General features: G+C 36.2%; 1 protein-coding gene across 12 annotated transcripts in view; it reads left to right on the top strand.

Moving 5' to 3' along the window:
• The window catches only part of LOC105143272 (rap guanine nucleotide exchange factor 2), a 136,519-nt gene that overhangs the window by 102,231 nt on the left and 19,014 nt on the right, over nt 1–15,274 (top strand). For 6 of the 12 annotated variants that reach the window (XR_015544646.1, XM_011051482.2, XM_087404825.1 and 3 more), the window contains 15 exons: nt 4,702–4,914; nt 5,001–5,353; nt 5,437–5,898; nt 5,985–6,277; nt 6,351–6,654; nt 6,745–6,976; nt 7,070–7,374; nt 7,470–7,654; nt 7,725–7,936; nt 8,089–8,320; nt 8,601–8,900; nt 8,992–9,309; nt 10,399–10,515; nt 11,608–11,778; nt 12,999–13,262. Coding sequence is in view for 11 of the 12 variants with exons in the window: in XM_011051482.2 (XP_011049784.1) it covers nt 4,702–4,914; nt 5,001–5,353; nt 5,437–5,898; nt 5,985–6,277; nt 6,351–6,654; nt 6,745–6,976; nt 7,070–7,374; nt 7,470–7,654; nt 7,725–7,936; nt 8,089–8,320; nt 8,601–8,900; nt 8,992–9,309; nt 10,399–10,515; nt 11,608–11,778; nt 12,999–13,262 (3,961 nt within the window). In the remaining variant the exon portion in view is untranslated. Of the gene's footprint in view, nt 1–570; nt 3,464–4,701; nt 4,915–5,000; nt 5,354–5,436; nt 5,899–5,984; nt 6,278–6,350; nt 6,655–6,744; nt 6,977–7,069; nt 7,375–7,469; nt 7,655–7,724; nt 7,937–8,088; nt 8,321–8,600; nt 8,901–8,991; nt 9,310–10,398; nt 10,516–11,607; nt 11,779–12,998; nt 13,263–15,274 lie in introns of those variants that run through there. The other 6 variants (XM_087404827.1, XM_087404822.1, XM_087404821.1 and 3 more) reach the window with 6 other exon arrangements.

Here is a 15,274-nt window from a genome sequence, read left to right as displayed (position 1 = left end):
AGAAAATAATGTCTAGTAAATGTTGTTTCGATCATATATTAAAACGAGGAAATCCTTCTTCGAGCAAATCTAGTTGGTTTTACATAAATTACTCTTGTTTTAGAAACATTCATGATTGCGTATGGTTTTTTTTTATAAACTATTATTATTACATCTATTGTATTCTTTTCATAAATCTTGACGAAATAAATATTCTCTTGTTTCAAAATTTTGTTGACGAAAATATTCCATTTTCTTGTTTCTGAACACCTAATTGTTATACGTTAAATAAAAATAATTTAATATATAAAAGTTCTATAAAATTTTATCTTTTAAATCTATAAAACTTACCTATAAGAAATTGTATGTAAATATTTTTAATAATTTGTCGAGACCTCAGAAAGTCTATAGTATAGAAACTTGTCTTACTTTCTAACTTTACTTTCGTCACATCTTTTTCCTGATTAAGGAATGATAAAATTATCAAACTTAATGTCGAGTGATGCAAGATACGAAGATATCAGTCCGGCTACGTAGTTACAAGATACTCACGAATAATTTTGATAATAAAGGTTTCATCGATTTGACTTCAAACTGTGTGCGGCAGAGTATCTGCAGCACCTTCGTCCTTCCGACGGGCAAAAAGTTGAATGGAAGAAGCAATTTGGAAAGTAGTGTGTTGGCGCGAGACAAAAGGAAAAGTGAGATACACGAGTACGAACGACATAACGGGTCGTATAAATCATCCGTCGGGTCGGACAGTGGCCTTTGAGCGGTTACTATCCGTTGCTGGATAGATGCTTTGAGCGGACCAGCAGCAGCGTTTCTCGGTCTTCGTCCCTCTGTCTCTCATCTCTCTCCCTCTCTCTCTCTCTCTCTCTCTCTCTCTCTCTCACACACTCTCTCGTTACATCTCGTTTCCTCTCTTACTGTCTTGTTTCCTTTGCGGCTCGATCGACCGTCCGTCGACTCCTTAAGCGCATTTTACACGATCGCTCAACAGTGACTTTCTATAGACTTCTTAAGATCAATTCAGGTGTCGTTATTGGCGTCAATTTACATCATTGTTTGCTTATTGTTCCGCATGGCGATTAACTAATCGCGAAGGCTGATGAATATTAATCACGGGAACATTGGCGCGTTCTTTCTTGATCAGCTTTTCAAGCGTGCTTTGCAATATCCTTATGACGTTTCGTTGGCTGCTGACATTCGCGTGGATATGCAAATCGAAGGAAACTACATTATGTATTTTTAATCTTAGTTATTTTTATCTTATCATTATTCAATCATTATTGAATATTTACAATCTATACCTAAGTAATTATTGTGAAGTTAATTACGTATCTTTCATTTCCAAATTTCTTTTTTTCGATTGCTATTGTCGGATGATCATTATTAGTGAGATTTGAAACTGCAATAGTGTTTTATTGATTGTAATTTTAATTTTCAAGTTTATAAACGTATTAATAGGTTCTGACCTCCATAAAATAATTTCATCATTTAATAAGAAACAAGTTAATATTTGATGAGATGTATTTTGCATTAGCTTGTGATAGACATATGATAGACATATTTAATTTTAAAAAATTCAAACGTGGGAGAGTTTTATACGTCATAATCTTTATTCTTCTTCCATTTAAAGTAAATCCGTAATTATTCATAATCTGTCATCGTTAAAGCGCTTCGAAATCCCATCAAGTGATCCTCCCACGAATCAGACAGTTATTATTATTTAAATTATCTTCCCTGTTATACGCAAATTACACTTAATTACACCTTTTTTTCCCGGCATATAGTTATATCTCCAATTATAGGCATTAGTAAATTCTTTTGATTATTATTATTTTGTAATTTCCATCTTGTTTTAAATTTTTGAAATTTAAAATTTTGAAATTTCATTAGCGCACCGTAAATGTGCCTCCGCAACTATATGTGTGTTATAATGAGATCATTCCATAACAATGGTTTTATATATTATTTATGTTAACAAGGCAGAATGCGTCTTTATGCAACGGCTATACAGTTTGCCTGTAAATATTGAGATTATAAAGATGCAAATTGTGCCGCGTTTACGAGCTACTGTGCAATTACGAATACTGAAACTGGATTTACTAGAAATATGTGTGTATGTTCAATGTAACGAAATTTAATTTAATCCCTATGCAATATGGACAACGAAATTTCATTAAATTTCCAGCTATCGTTTTAACTTTGTAGGAAATGAAATGTAATTGAATTCACAGTCAATATCAAAGCATTTTTCGATATATGGATATTAACTCTGTTCTATATGATTTTTTTTCTTTAGTTTCTCTTTTATTCTATGGATTAATTAGATGATCGTGCCATTTACTATACATATACTGTAGTATTGCAGTATATATATATTTTTATTTTTTGATATCTTAAACTTCTAAACTTAAAATGATAATTTAGAATACGTTAGTAATATACGTTAGTAATAATTTAAGATACGTTGTATAAATTGTATATGTATACATATATATCATAAACAATTTTGTTTTATTGTAGTAAATTCCAATATAATCACATATAGGAAAATCAAATATAATTCAAATTTTTTGCGTATCTTATAAACCTAAAGTCCCGATGTTAATTTGATATTATCGGATTGTCAAGAATCAAGGTTTGTAATTTCTCAGTAATTTCGATCGCATTTGTAATCGGAAACATAGGGATATTAACGGACAAAATGGTGAAGAGATCCACATGGAATTTTCTAAAAAAAAAAAAGAGGGGGGGGAGAGTAAAAAAGTAAAAAAAGAAAAAGAAGCGGAATCGCGCGTGGAAGCTACAGGTGGCCTGGCAATCTATCTCCCCTCCCTTTCCGGCTGGAGCGACCGACGTGGTGGCGGCGGCGTGGTGTGCTCTCCCAGTTGACACGGTCCTGAAGAGCCGCTCACGGCACGGTACGACGGTACGGCGAATCGTCACGTGACTACGCTGCGATCCGAAGGCGAAGGGAATGCCAGCATTGCTAGCGGCACTGAGCACCCAGCACGGAGCACAGAGGCCGCGGAGCTGAGTGGAGCTGAGAGCGGCTCGTGGGTCGTGGTACGGATTGCGGTGCGGGTGGTGGCGGGACGAGACGTCGAGAGGTAGTGGTAGGCCTATGTCCGCTAAGTTGACGACCGGTCGCGACGACGGCGACGGCGACGGCGACGGCGACGACAACGACAACACGGACAGTCGGACGCATCACGAGTTTCGTGCTAAGCTGTATAAAGAGCCAAAGAGGGTCACGCTGTGAGAGGCGCTGGCCGCTTCCACGCGCGCATAGCGGCACGCCACAGTGAGAGAAAAACAATCGGACGAGGCGGATAAAGCGCGTAGGAAAATGCGGACGCGTTCCGTCGACGATTCGTTGGATCTGTCGTGATTGTTTCCGCCGAGGAGGAGGACGAGAATAACAAGGAGAATTGCGGATTCCGCTGACGCGATGGACGCGTTCGGCGTGTATCAAGTGAGTGCCTCGACTCTCGATTCTCGAGTCTCCTCTCAAGAGATATACTCAAAATGGCCTTGGCTCCCTTTTTCTCTTCGTCTCCCTCTTTCGCGACCGCTCGTGTTCCGCTTTGGGAAAGCGAGTTCTCGGAGAACGCGAGGTGTATAATGTATAATATACGCTTCTCTGCTGCACGCTGCGCTGCGCTGCACTGCGCTGCGCGACCGCCCCTCGCGATGACATGACAACAGCGTCAACAGCTTCGTTGTTTGTAGCTGTCTTGTTTGGATGACCAATATGTACATGTATCATGTACGTGAACGCGCGCGAGAAATACACCCGCGCCCTGATGCTCGCACGGTCTACGTATGTACATACAAATACATACATGCGTGCGAGCGTGATGTCATGTCGCTGTGACCTAACCTAACCGCGAACTAGAGCCTGTCCCAATCACGCCCATTCTTGGTATTTCCTACTTTGCGCTTTTAGCGAACGGCGTCGTCTATGTTTTGTTCCCTGCGTATAGCTATATATGCGGATATAGGTTGTCTCTAATGCTCAGAAGCAGCATTGCGAATCATTTTCGTTATCATATTTTCCCTCTGACTCATTATTTTGGGCTGTTTTTGAATTGCTCGTTATTGTTAGGTTGATAATTCAAACAAGAGTCAAGTTACATGGAACATACCTTAAATTATTGCTGTTTACGTTATATTTCACATCAATGTATTTTTATAATATTCAAATGACTGCTTGTGTGTAAATGACAAATAGATTTCTTTCAGTATTACATTTTCCGTCTTGTTTATTGTTTCGCTTTCCATTACTAACTTTTATCATAAATATCTCTTTGCATATAACATTATACACATCTATTATGTACTTGTATATATAATCTCTCCTGTGGTACTTTTTGTGGAGATTAGATTTCTAATCTTATTACAGATTAGAATTTATATCTCATAACAAATTCCTTGGACATATTGTATCTTATATCAAGACTATATTGATTTATATAATTGTCTATAATAAACATATGGAATATTTAGTATTGGAAAAAATATATGGAAAAGAGATAAAATTGATTAATTTATTTCATAAAAAGTTCGATATGAAATATTCTTTAATTACATAAATAATGTATAAAGATGGTTTGTATATTTTATGATAAAATCTAGCAAAAAGTATGTATGTGAATCTTTAAGAAATTTTGAAATAACTAAATAAATTATTAAAATTTTTTTTTTTTTTAGTTCTCACAGGGCCTTACAGGCAGGCCGGAGCTGTATCAGAAATCAAACAGGAGCAGTCATTCGAGTGACACAAGTTCAGCATACAGTGGATCCGACACTATGACATCTGTACAAAGTTCATTAGATGCAGATCCTGATGAAGTGGATTTGTCGGGTCTTGTGGAGTCCATTGTTGATAGCGATGAGGAGGAAGATCTGGCAGAAAGCATGGATGTAAGTGTTATTATTGTTTATTTATTTTATTGTTTCCTAAAAATGCATTGGATGCTATTCTAATGTTTATTGTTGTGATATTTTAGAGTTTAACGGTACGTGATCCTGTACGAGAATGTTTAGAGAAGGATCCTGTTGAGAGAACAGAGGACGACATAGAGACGCTTTTAGAATTTACGCAACAATTGAAAGCTTTCACAAATATGACTTTGGCTGTTAGAAGAGCGCTGTGTGCTGTGATGGTGTTCGCGGTAGTCGATCGTGCTGGAATGGTGGTCCTGAATGATGGCGAGGAACTCGACAGTTGGAGCGTGTTAATCAACGGTGCTGTTGAGATTGAGCATAGCAATGGTGAGATTGAACAACTCGGTCTCGGTGATAGCTTTGGTATCTTGCCTACTATGGAGAGGCTGCTACATCGTGGAGTTATGAGAACAAAGTTTGTAATATGATTCTTTTCTACTTTCATATAGGCCTAGAAAGATACAGAAAAGTATAAAAAATGCAATTTTCTGTTTGCAGGTGCGACGATTGCCAATTTGTTTGTGTCACGCAAGCAGATTATTTTCGAATACAACATCAAGGTGAAGAGAATACCAGGAGACACGAAGAGAATGGAAGGGTAATTTTAGTGACTGAATTGCGGGGAGCTTTGGATGGTGCAGCGCGAAGAGGTCACGTGGTGATTCGAGGAACGCCAGAGCGTTTGATGTTACAGCTCATTGAAGAAAACAGTATTACAGATCCTACTTATGTGGAAGATTTTTTATTGACTCATCGAACGTTTATCGATAGTCCGTTGTTAGTCGCAAGTCAATTGTTGGAGTGGTTTGATCAAGCGCAAGTGCGAGATCGCGTTGCACGCGTCGTGCTCTTATGGGTGAACAATCATTTTACCGATTTCGAAACTGATCCAGCGATGATGGAATTTTTAGAAGCATTTGAAACTGGATTGGAAAGAGAGAAAATGTTAGGGCAGCAAAGGTAAATTTCTGTTTTATTTTTTCAAAGGAAATATATTAAAATATATTAAGGAAAATAACTGTTATTATTTGTAATTGAAATTTCAGGTTGTTAAATATTGCGTGTGCGGCGAAAGCGAGAACGCGGAATGTAACGTTAGCCAGGCCAAACAGGGACGAGGTCCTAAATTTTAGCATTTTAGGAGGATTTGAGAGAGGTTTTGGTATATTTATCTCAAAAGTTGACAAGAGATCCAAGGCTGAAGATGTCGGTTTAAAGAGAGGTGACCAGATCTTAGAAGTAAATGGCCAAAGTTTCGAGCATGTAAATCATGCGAAAGCTCTTGATATTTTGAGAGCTTCTACGCATCTCAGTATAACTGTAAAATCTAATTTACTTGGTGAGTTTAATTTTTAAATCAGAAATAATAAGAAAATATTCTCTCTTTTATCTTCAATTATTTGATCTTATAGCTTTCAAAGAAATGCTTCAAATGCCAGATAATTCTCCGAGACCTCGAGGTAGAACAAGTAAGCCGGAAATACCAAGGCTTCAATCGGATCCACGAGCTAGATTATCAACACATGTGGATCCCATGACTCCTGTAAATCCTTTAAATCCTATGATTGGTGGAGTACCATTATTAATCCCGGACAACAATGTATCACCGTGTAAAGACTCTAAAAAGGAGCACAAGGGATTTATGACTCTTGGACCTAAACGGCGATTACAGAAAGCACTTATGAAAATGAACATACTGCCAAAGAATACGATCAAGTGAGTCTATTGATTGAAGTATTGTGCATAAATAATAATTAAATCTACATGAATCCTTTATCGGCACCAAATATTTTTCAATTTTAATAGCGACGGTGTACATTTGGATGATCCTCTTGCTCCACCGCACACACCACCGGGAACAGGGCTTACGCAAACTACTACTAATCTATATCATTCGAAAAGTAATCCAGATCTTACGTCGCTTTATTGTTACGATGATTTAAGGGCAAACGATTATCCTGAACACGTGCTCAAGGTATATAAAGCTGACCAAACCTGCAAATATCTTCTTATTCACAAAGAAACAACGGCGCATGAGGTAAATAAATTTATATTGCTAAAATTAAATAATTGAAGAATATACGAATTATGTTTGGATTATACATACATATAATGCATTAATTTACTGTAGGTAGTAATGCTTGCACTTCAAGAATTTGGCATAACAGAAAGTAGTTCAAATTTCTCTCTGGCGGAAGTAAGCGTCGGCGAAGGTGGCATGATTAAACAGCGTAGATTACCAGATCAATTACAGAATCTTGCTGAACGGATCGGATTAAGCTCTCGATACTACTTGAAAACTAACGGAATTTCCGAAACTTTAGTAGCTGACGATCAAGCTCCGGAACTCATTCGAGAGTCTCAAGTACACTTTCTGCAATTGAATGCCGTGGAAGTAGCAATACAACTGACTCTGCAAGACTTCAGTATATTCAGGTAATTCAATATTTCAGATAATTTATTATTTCATGAAATATATAAAATTTGCAAATTGCATTTACAATTTGCATTTATTACATATTTTGTTACAGACAAATCGAGTCCACGGAATATGTGGATGACCTGTTTGAATTGAAGAGTAGGTATGGTGTTCCTATGCTCAGTCAGTTTGCAGAACTAGTCAACAGAGAAATGTTCTGGGTTGTAACGGAAGTTTGTTCGGAACATAATCTCGTACGGCGCAGTAAGATTATAAAGCAATTTATTAAAATAGCGCGTAAGTATTTGGAATTTTTTTCTGTATTTTTATCTCACATATATTTTGCATCAGTAATGTTTTTCTATAGGTCAATGCAAGGAGTGCAAGAATTTCAATTCCATGTTCGCGATCGTATCCGGTTTAGGTCATGGCTCAGTATCGAGATTAAGAGCTTCATGGGAAAAACTGCCAACCAAATATCAAAGATTATTCAGTGATTTACAAGAATTAATGGATCCCAGCCGCAATATGAGTAAATATCGACAATTGGTGGCGTCTGAACAAACGCAACCACCCATAGTGAGTCATTCTTTTGTAACAAAATTATCTTTTATTAACATTTACTTCTATATTTTACAATTTTTTTATTTACTATCTTATTTTTATTATTCAAATTTGTGTACTATATCGACTTTAAATTATTACTAGCGAGAATTTAATGATTATTTCAGATACCTTTCTATCCAGTCGTGAAAAAAGACTTGACCTTTATACATCTTGGTAATGACTCAAGAGTAGAAAGTCTAGTGAATTTCGAAAAACTCAGAATGATCGCGAAGGAAGTGAGAACATTAACAAATATGTGTTCCTCACCTTATGATTTACTAACTATGTTAGAAAGGGGTGGGCAACCACCAAGTTCCGCGATGGTAGCTTTGAACCAAATGACTACTGGCAATCAAGGTAAGTTTCTTATTTTTTTTACTACATATTGTTGAAGATGGCTTGAAACAAGTTGAAATGTTCGAACATTAAAATAATATATATTCATTAATATATGAAGAATATAAAGTAATTACACTAATAAAACATTGTAATATTATACGCTCGTAATAACTATGGTATCGCTCTTATTGACCTTGATTTAATACTAATTTGATTTTTCTTATATTGTTTTTTTATTATTATTATTATTTCTGGTTTAGGTTTTAAATGTAATATTTACACATATCGCGATTTATAGGTGGCCAAACTGCAACTGTGAAACGACGAAAAAAATCCACGGCTGCACCAAATCCGAAAAAAATGTTTGAGGAAGCACAGATGGTTCGAAGAGTGAAGGCCTATCTCGCGAACATGAAAGTGATCACCGACGAAGAACGGTTACATCAACTTTCTGTTGATTGCGAACCACATGCAGGAGCCGTTGCAGTTGCAGCTGCGGTACCATTGGGTGGCAGTCGGGGAAGGAGACATCCGTCGCCTACTCTGTCGACTACCAGTAGCGCCAGTAGTACCAGTGAAGGCAGGAAGAGTATACAAGGTTGGGGTGAATTTGCTCAATTGCACTGTAATATATTTTTTGAAGAATTTATTTTGTAATTTGTATTTATATACATAATGGATTGTTTTAGGTACAAAATTCGGCGCTGCGTCGCCACAAGCAGTTAGGAAGATGTTGGCTCTGTCTGATCCTCATAAGACACGACCATATCAACCTAAGCACTGTGCACCTCCGTTACCTGTACCGGGATTAGCCTTGCATTCGAGCGGTTTAGAACCTAGTCCAGGTGCACCTAGAAGAGTAGGATCCGGCAGCAGGGTACCAATGCACGAACGATCCCACAGTGATACACCTGCCAGCTTACCACCGCCTGTCGATCTCAGTGCAGAGAGCAGTAGTGTAACTAGTTTGAGCAATCTCCAGCCTCTAAGAAAAACCTTAACAAGTGGTGAGTACGATTTTTTTTTCTTTATGAAATGGTTTGAAGCGAGATGCTGTCCGATACAATATAATTTTCCTTTTTAGAATTTTTTAAAGATACATTTAGATGGATTCCATCTAAATAAATCTCAGTTATTTTATTTTGTGTATTTTCAATAGTTTTTTGTTTATGGATCATATTGACTTTCTAGATCATATTGACAGACGGACAGATGTTAATCGATTAAATTGACTTAGACACGCATCTCGCAAAGCACCATCACGCACTTTCGTTGCTCGTTACTTACACTGGTCAGGTCTCGCAACAAGAAGTCTCATTATTATGCACGCTGCACAGCCGTTTACGCAATTCATAAATGTTCCATGTTATTTAGTTGATTCATATATACACGACACTCACACACGCATCTTGTACGCCGATTACTATAGCGCGAGCTTTTCTTTTCAATCCGACGTCACAAGAGAAAGAGAGATAGAGAGAGAGAGAGAGAGAGAGAGCGAGAGATATCTCGAACTTAATTTCATGAACTGCGGCTTCGACTCAAAACTTTCATACCATGGGACATACGGAGTTATATTTTAATGAGATCGGTGTATCTAAAGCGCTGCATTCGGAGTAGAAAATTTTGAATAAATCCTGATAATTTTAATATGTCAATGTTATAGAAAATAAAATAATTTGCACAGCCGTAGTCTAAATTGAATGATAAATTAAGTATTTAAATGAGTATAAGTTGAACGTTGTATAGGGAATTAGTAAAATATCATCGATTACTTTTAAATACGGCGTACAGTCGCGCACATAAGATATACTTGTCGATTACGCTCTGTCAATGATAGGATATAAAGGCTTGTAGACAGCAAGAAAGAAATGTAGATAGGAATGTGCGAGAGACGTGCAATTGAAGTGTGGCAAAGTAATCAGTTTAAATTAGGTTCTTACATCGGCTCTCTTTGTGAGACAGTTTAGAACAAAAGATACGGATTATGAGGCGAATGTGACTAGACAATAGGATCGTTTAGCGATTGCGTCAGGGCGTAATCCCTCGGTTAGAACGTGTGTAGTGATAGAAGTGTCTTGGGAACCTGTGCGTAGGTTCGGTGACGAGCAGTGACAGTGGTCATAGCACTCAACTGGACAGCCACAGCGGGAGCAGCGTGGAAGCGGGCGGCAGCCCACCGCCACCGCAAAGACGGCACTCCGCTCTGCAAGGTACGTAATCAAAAAGGCGCGAGTGAAACGAGAGAACGGATTATGGCGAAGTGTGCTCGTGTGCTGTTCCTCTTGCCCGATCCGTAGACATACCGTAGTAGAGTAGTAGAGACATAGTAGTTTTTTCGTGGTGTTCGATGCCATCGGACCGGAAATTGGCACCGAAAAAATGAATTGAATTTTTCTTGGCGCGCTCATGACGAAAGCTGGATATATTTTATTACGTAAGATTTTTATAGTTATTTACACACCTGTCCGTTTATATTTATATTATTTTACATTGGCTTTAATTTTTACATTATCTATTTTTATGTTGTCAGATGGTTACGTGTCAATCGTTTTATATTGAATAAAAGTACTGCTGATATTATTTAGAATCGAAACTAGTGCATTATTTATTTTGGTGTGTCTAGATTTTCATGCTATAGAAATATGAAAGTGATTTTCGTGTTTGATGCTAGCGTTGAGAATTAAACCGTCCGAGTCTAATATCTATTCTTGAATATTCACGATTACGATTTGAGTTTATAAATTATTTATACAATAAATAAATATATATATATATATATATATATAAAATTTTAATTGTTGCTTTCTGTTAAATATTACATATTAAGAGTTTTCGTTGATGAATTATTTTATTTATTATAATTATTTACTATGTCATTGGCTAAATTTTTTCGCTGAAAAACGTATGTCCCATGGCCACGTACCTTCAAATGTTAAACGGATTATTGTAAAATGTAAATATCATACGAGCACATAAAGAATGAAATATTATTACTAAATCTTGCGTGCCGTACATTGTATCGATATTCGCGTCATCGAGTGCTGCATAATAACTGTGCTTTTAATCGCTTTTTAAAATTCCGATGCTTCTAAGATTCGCTTTACAGCTTATTACTACTTGCTTGATCACGCAGGCGGTATTTCATGCGTTATTCGTCATAATAATCATGCGCTTTTGAAAATATTTGTATCGCATAAAGATGATTCGTTCCGAGGATTTTTTCGCGTTTTCAGTAGCGGCACAAGTTTGTAAATTTTGTAAAAAAAAAAAAATATGTCGTATGTGGCCTCTGTATGGTGCAGGGTCTGTTATAAGAGGCGGAGCACCTCCGTTTCCTCACGCGGTAGCAGTGTTACCTCCGCTTCCTGCCAATCAGAATCACAACCACAATCATCATCACCATCATCACCATCACCAACATTATCACGATCATCTTCTTCATCATCATCATCACCAACCCCCAACTCCTCAAGGTGAGTTCGCGACTGTCTGCCTGTTTCGTCTGACTGGCCTGCATTGATTCATTGATTTTGTTGTCTTTGCTGCTTCAAAGCAGAATACATTATTTTGAAGGTGCAAACAGTATGGCTCATGCATGTGAAACATGTTGAAGTATTGCGTATGGTAGAAGTAATCTTGGTCTTCAGCATCTTTATATAGCTTGAGCTTTGTAAGCAACTTGAGATTGTCTTTCTCGAGAAAAATCTGTGTTTAGTCTCTGGTGCGTGACGTTGCCGTGTGTGTAAAACTATCAATTATCGAACGAATCTGTTGGTACGCACGCTAGCTAAATGTAGCACTAACGTTCGTTTCTAGTATGGCCTAGAAATGCAAGACGCGTTGCATCAATTTGTTCCATTTGCGTATTTGCGTATACCGTAGTATTAGCGGAGATAATTGAGTGTTCTTTTCAGAATACTAATATATATCTGTGCTTTTTCTTTCCTCTTGGGTAGATTGTGTGGCGGGTAGCAATGAATGTCTTTTGCGGTTTCCATTAAACTCGCGTATCGTATTTCTTGTGGATCTTGGCTGTAAGCGCGAGCACGATTATTTGTTATCTTTTTCAAACTCGTTTCTAGCAACTCTTCATCTTTTTTTAGTTTCAAGAATTAGAAAAAGATGAAGAATAAGTTGAATCGAGATTAAAGTTAATCTATATTAGTAAGAAACGGGCATCAATGATTATTCGAGTGATGTAACTTTTTTGTATTACTTCTAACTAAAATGAAAAAGATGAAAAAGATAAAAGAAAAATTTCAATCAACATGGCCGTATTGAATATTAACAGAAGAGATGGTAACAACGCATAAATGAATATTGCGTTGCAAAAGTGTAAATAAATGCATAGAGAGTGAACTAATTGTAAAATGCTGTAAAAACAAGAACTTTTTATTTTGCTCTATTTTTTGAATATAATTTATTTTGCAAGATAATGCATTTAATATTTAATGTTATATATAGTTTTATATAATATACAAGATATTTCGGGTCTTGATACCTACTCTGTTAATTGGAATGAGTAGAAGTGGGAATAAGTTAATTTACTTCTCTTAATATTCTCGCTCGTTTACAAATATCTACGTCCGCGATGGCAGGTGAATTACTTTATCAACGAGAGGATGTTGAGAAGGTGAGGAAAGGCGGCGCGGAATGAAGAGAAAGAGAGATCGAGAGAGTCGAGGGTTTTCAGGTACTACGGGATTAGGAGTAAACATGGGCCTAGGGATGCCAGCTCCGCTGCCACCGCCTGGAGCGGGGACCACGACCATAATGACGACGATGGGTGCCATGGCGGGTAACATGACGTCGTCGATACGATCCGGCATGAGTAACACACCGCAATGTCGTCAACCACCGGCGTACAAAGTTGCGCAGCAGATGGCGAGATTGCACAGACTCGGTCGTGCTAACAGCCACGAGGGGGTCACCTATCGAGGAACCGATCACGAAGATGGTACTACATCTAGCAAAATCGTTGTACCGTTTACACACGGTTCATACTCACCCTCATACACACATATATTCGGTTTACGCTCGTTGAGGCTTCTTACGTTCTCGTTGTCAACGTTCACGCACGAAGAGTGCTGATTTGTTGGTGAAAGCACTCTGTCAGTTCACTACTGTCAGAATTGCTTTCGTTAAAACTGTACTCTCACGATTATTAATTTACAACATTTTTATTACTTTTTCCTGTTTGATATTTTATTTTATCGTGCGTGCATTGAAAATGATTATTATTTTGATATTACATATTCCCAATTTTTCTATACATATTTAAACAGATATATATATATATATATATATATATATATATATATATATATAAAACTATATTTATAACTATTTTTTTTAGGACTATAATCTTTTATTCTGATATGTAATGCTAATTTAGAAATATTTGCAAGCCACTTCTTCTGAAATAATCTTTTCTATTTTTAAGAAAACGTAATAATATATGACATACTTAATATATTGAAACGAAATCTTGAGCATAACAACAAATACATTTTTGAACACAATATTGAACGTAATTATAAATACAATAGCAGTTAGCAATTAACGGATATTATGTGGTTATTACAACACAATGTAAATAAATACTATATCTAATATTTGTAAAATTAGCGAAATATCTATATAATATCTATATAATATGTTTGTAAAATTTGTATTTAATCAGTGTGATCGTCATGTAGCACTCATTAAGCATAATCACATAATTTTGTGATGTATAATCATGTTTGTTTGCATTATGTCAATATTTATGTTAATGATCATTGCATAATACACAAGCTTGCCTATCATCATTGAACTTTGCATTGAAACGTTACGATATATTAAATTTTGCGATTTGTTTATTTTTTGCGTGATGTCTAGGCATGATTTGCTGCTTGTCCCTGTCGCACGTTTTATCCTTTGTTCATTTTCGTTTGCATCAACTATTTATTTTTTTCGAATTGATCTATTTTTTTTTAAAGTAATGAGATTTAGAATTTGAGAAAGAAATGCAATATCTTATATTTATAGGCATCGCCCTATTAGGTGAGAGACTCTAACGCATAATGATATGAAAAAAAAATATATAAATTGTTCATATATGAGATGTGATAATAAAATTTTGAGAATAATTTTGTTTTCACCAAAGTTCGATTTACAATATTTTAAATCATTTACATTATTTTCCACCATTGTGTGAACTTGAATCTCCCTCTCCCCTCTGCATACGTAAATTAATCATCATCAATCATTTCAGTCATTTACAAGTTGGTTCGTGTAAAGACGTATTTGTATCTCGTGTTATAAGAAAAATGGAATGCAATTTAAAACAAATTTAGAGCATCACACATGTCCCCAAAACGAGAGAATATATTGGGTCATCTAAAAAGTATCCGCGGTTTTTAGATGACCCAATATAATATTTTAAATATGTCTCCTTAAGACATCTTGTGTTCCGATTTTGAACATAATATTATTTGGAAAGATCTATAAAATTTTTAGGGAAAAAAGTAAACTTTGATCAACTTTTCATAAATATCTGTTTACGATTTGCTACTTTTCACTAAAAATATTATCAATTTAAAATTTGATTTTTTAGTCCTAAAGTTTATTCCACTTTTTATTAATACAAAAAAAACTTTACAAAAAATTAACTTGTACAATAACTAAAACGATTGATAATGTTTATCCTTTGCATGCAGATCGAGAGGATCTGGATTTCGGGAAGTATCGGTTTACTTGCCACTTTGATGGAAACAAAATTATTCTAGAAATTTATTGTTACATCTTGTAAATTGCTTTGTGTGTTCACACACACACACACACACACACACACACACACACACACACACACACACACACACACACACACACACACACACACACACACACACACACAATAAATATTGCATATAATATTGCGTTATGCAGCATGGAATTTTTAGCAATAGCTTTTATTTTTTTAGCAGA

This window comes from Acromyrmex echinatior, chromosome 3, assembly GCF_024713525.1.
Source record: "Acromyrmex echinatior isolate Ae372 chromosome 3, ASM2471352v2, whole genome shotgun sequence".
Lineage (NCBI taxonomy): Eukaryota > Metazoa > Arthropoda > Insecta > Hymenoptera > Formicidae > Acromyrmex > Acromyrmex echinatior.
Note: the sequence above shows the minus strand (reverse complement) of the source record. Positions and strands in the feature narration are given on the sequence as shown.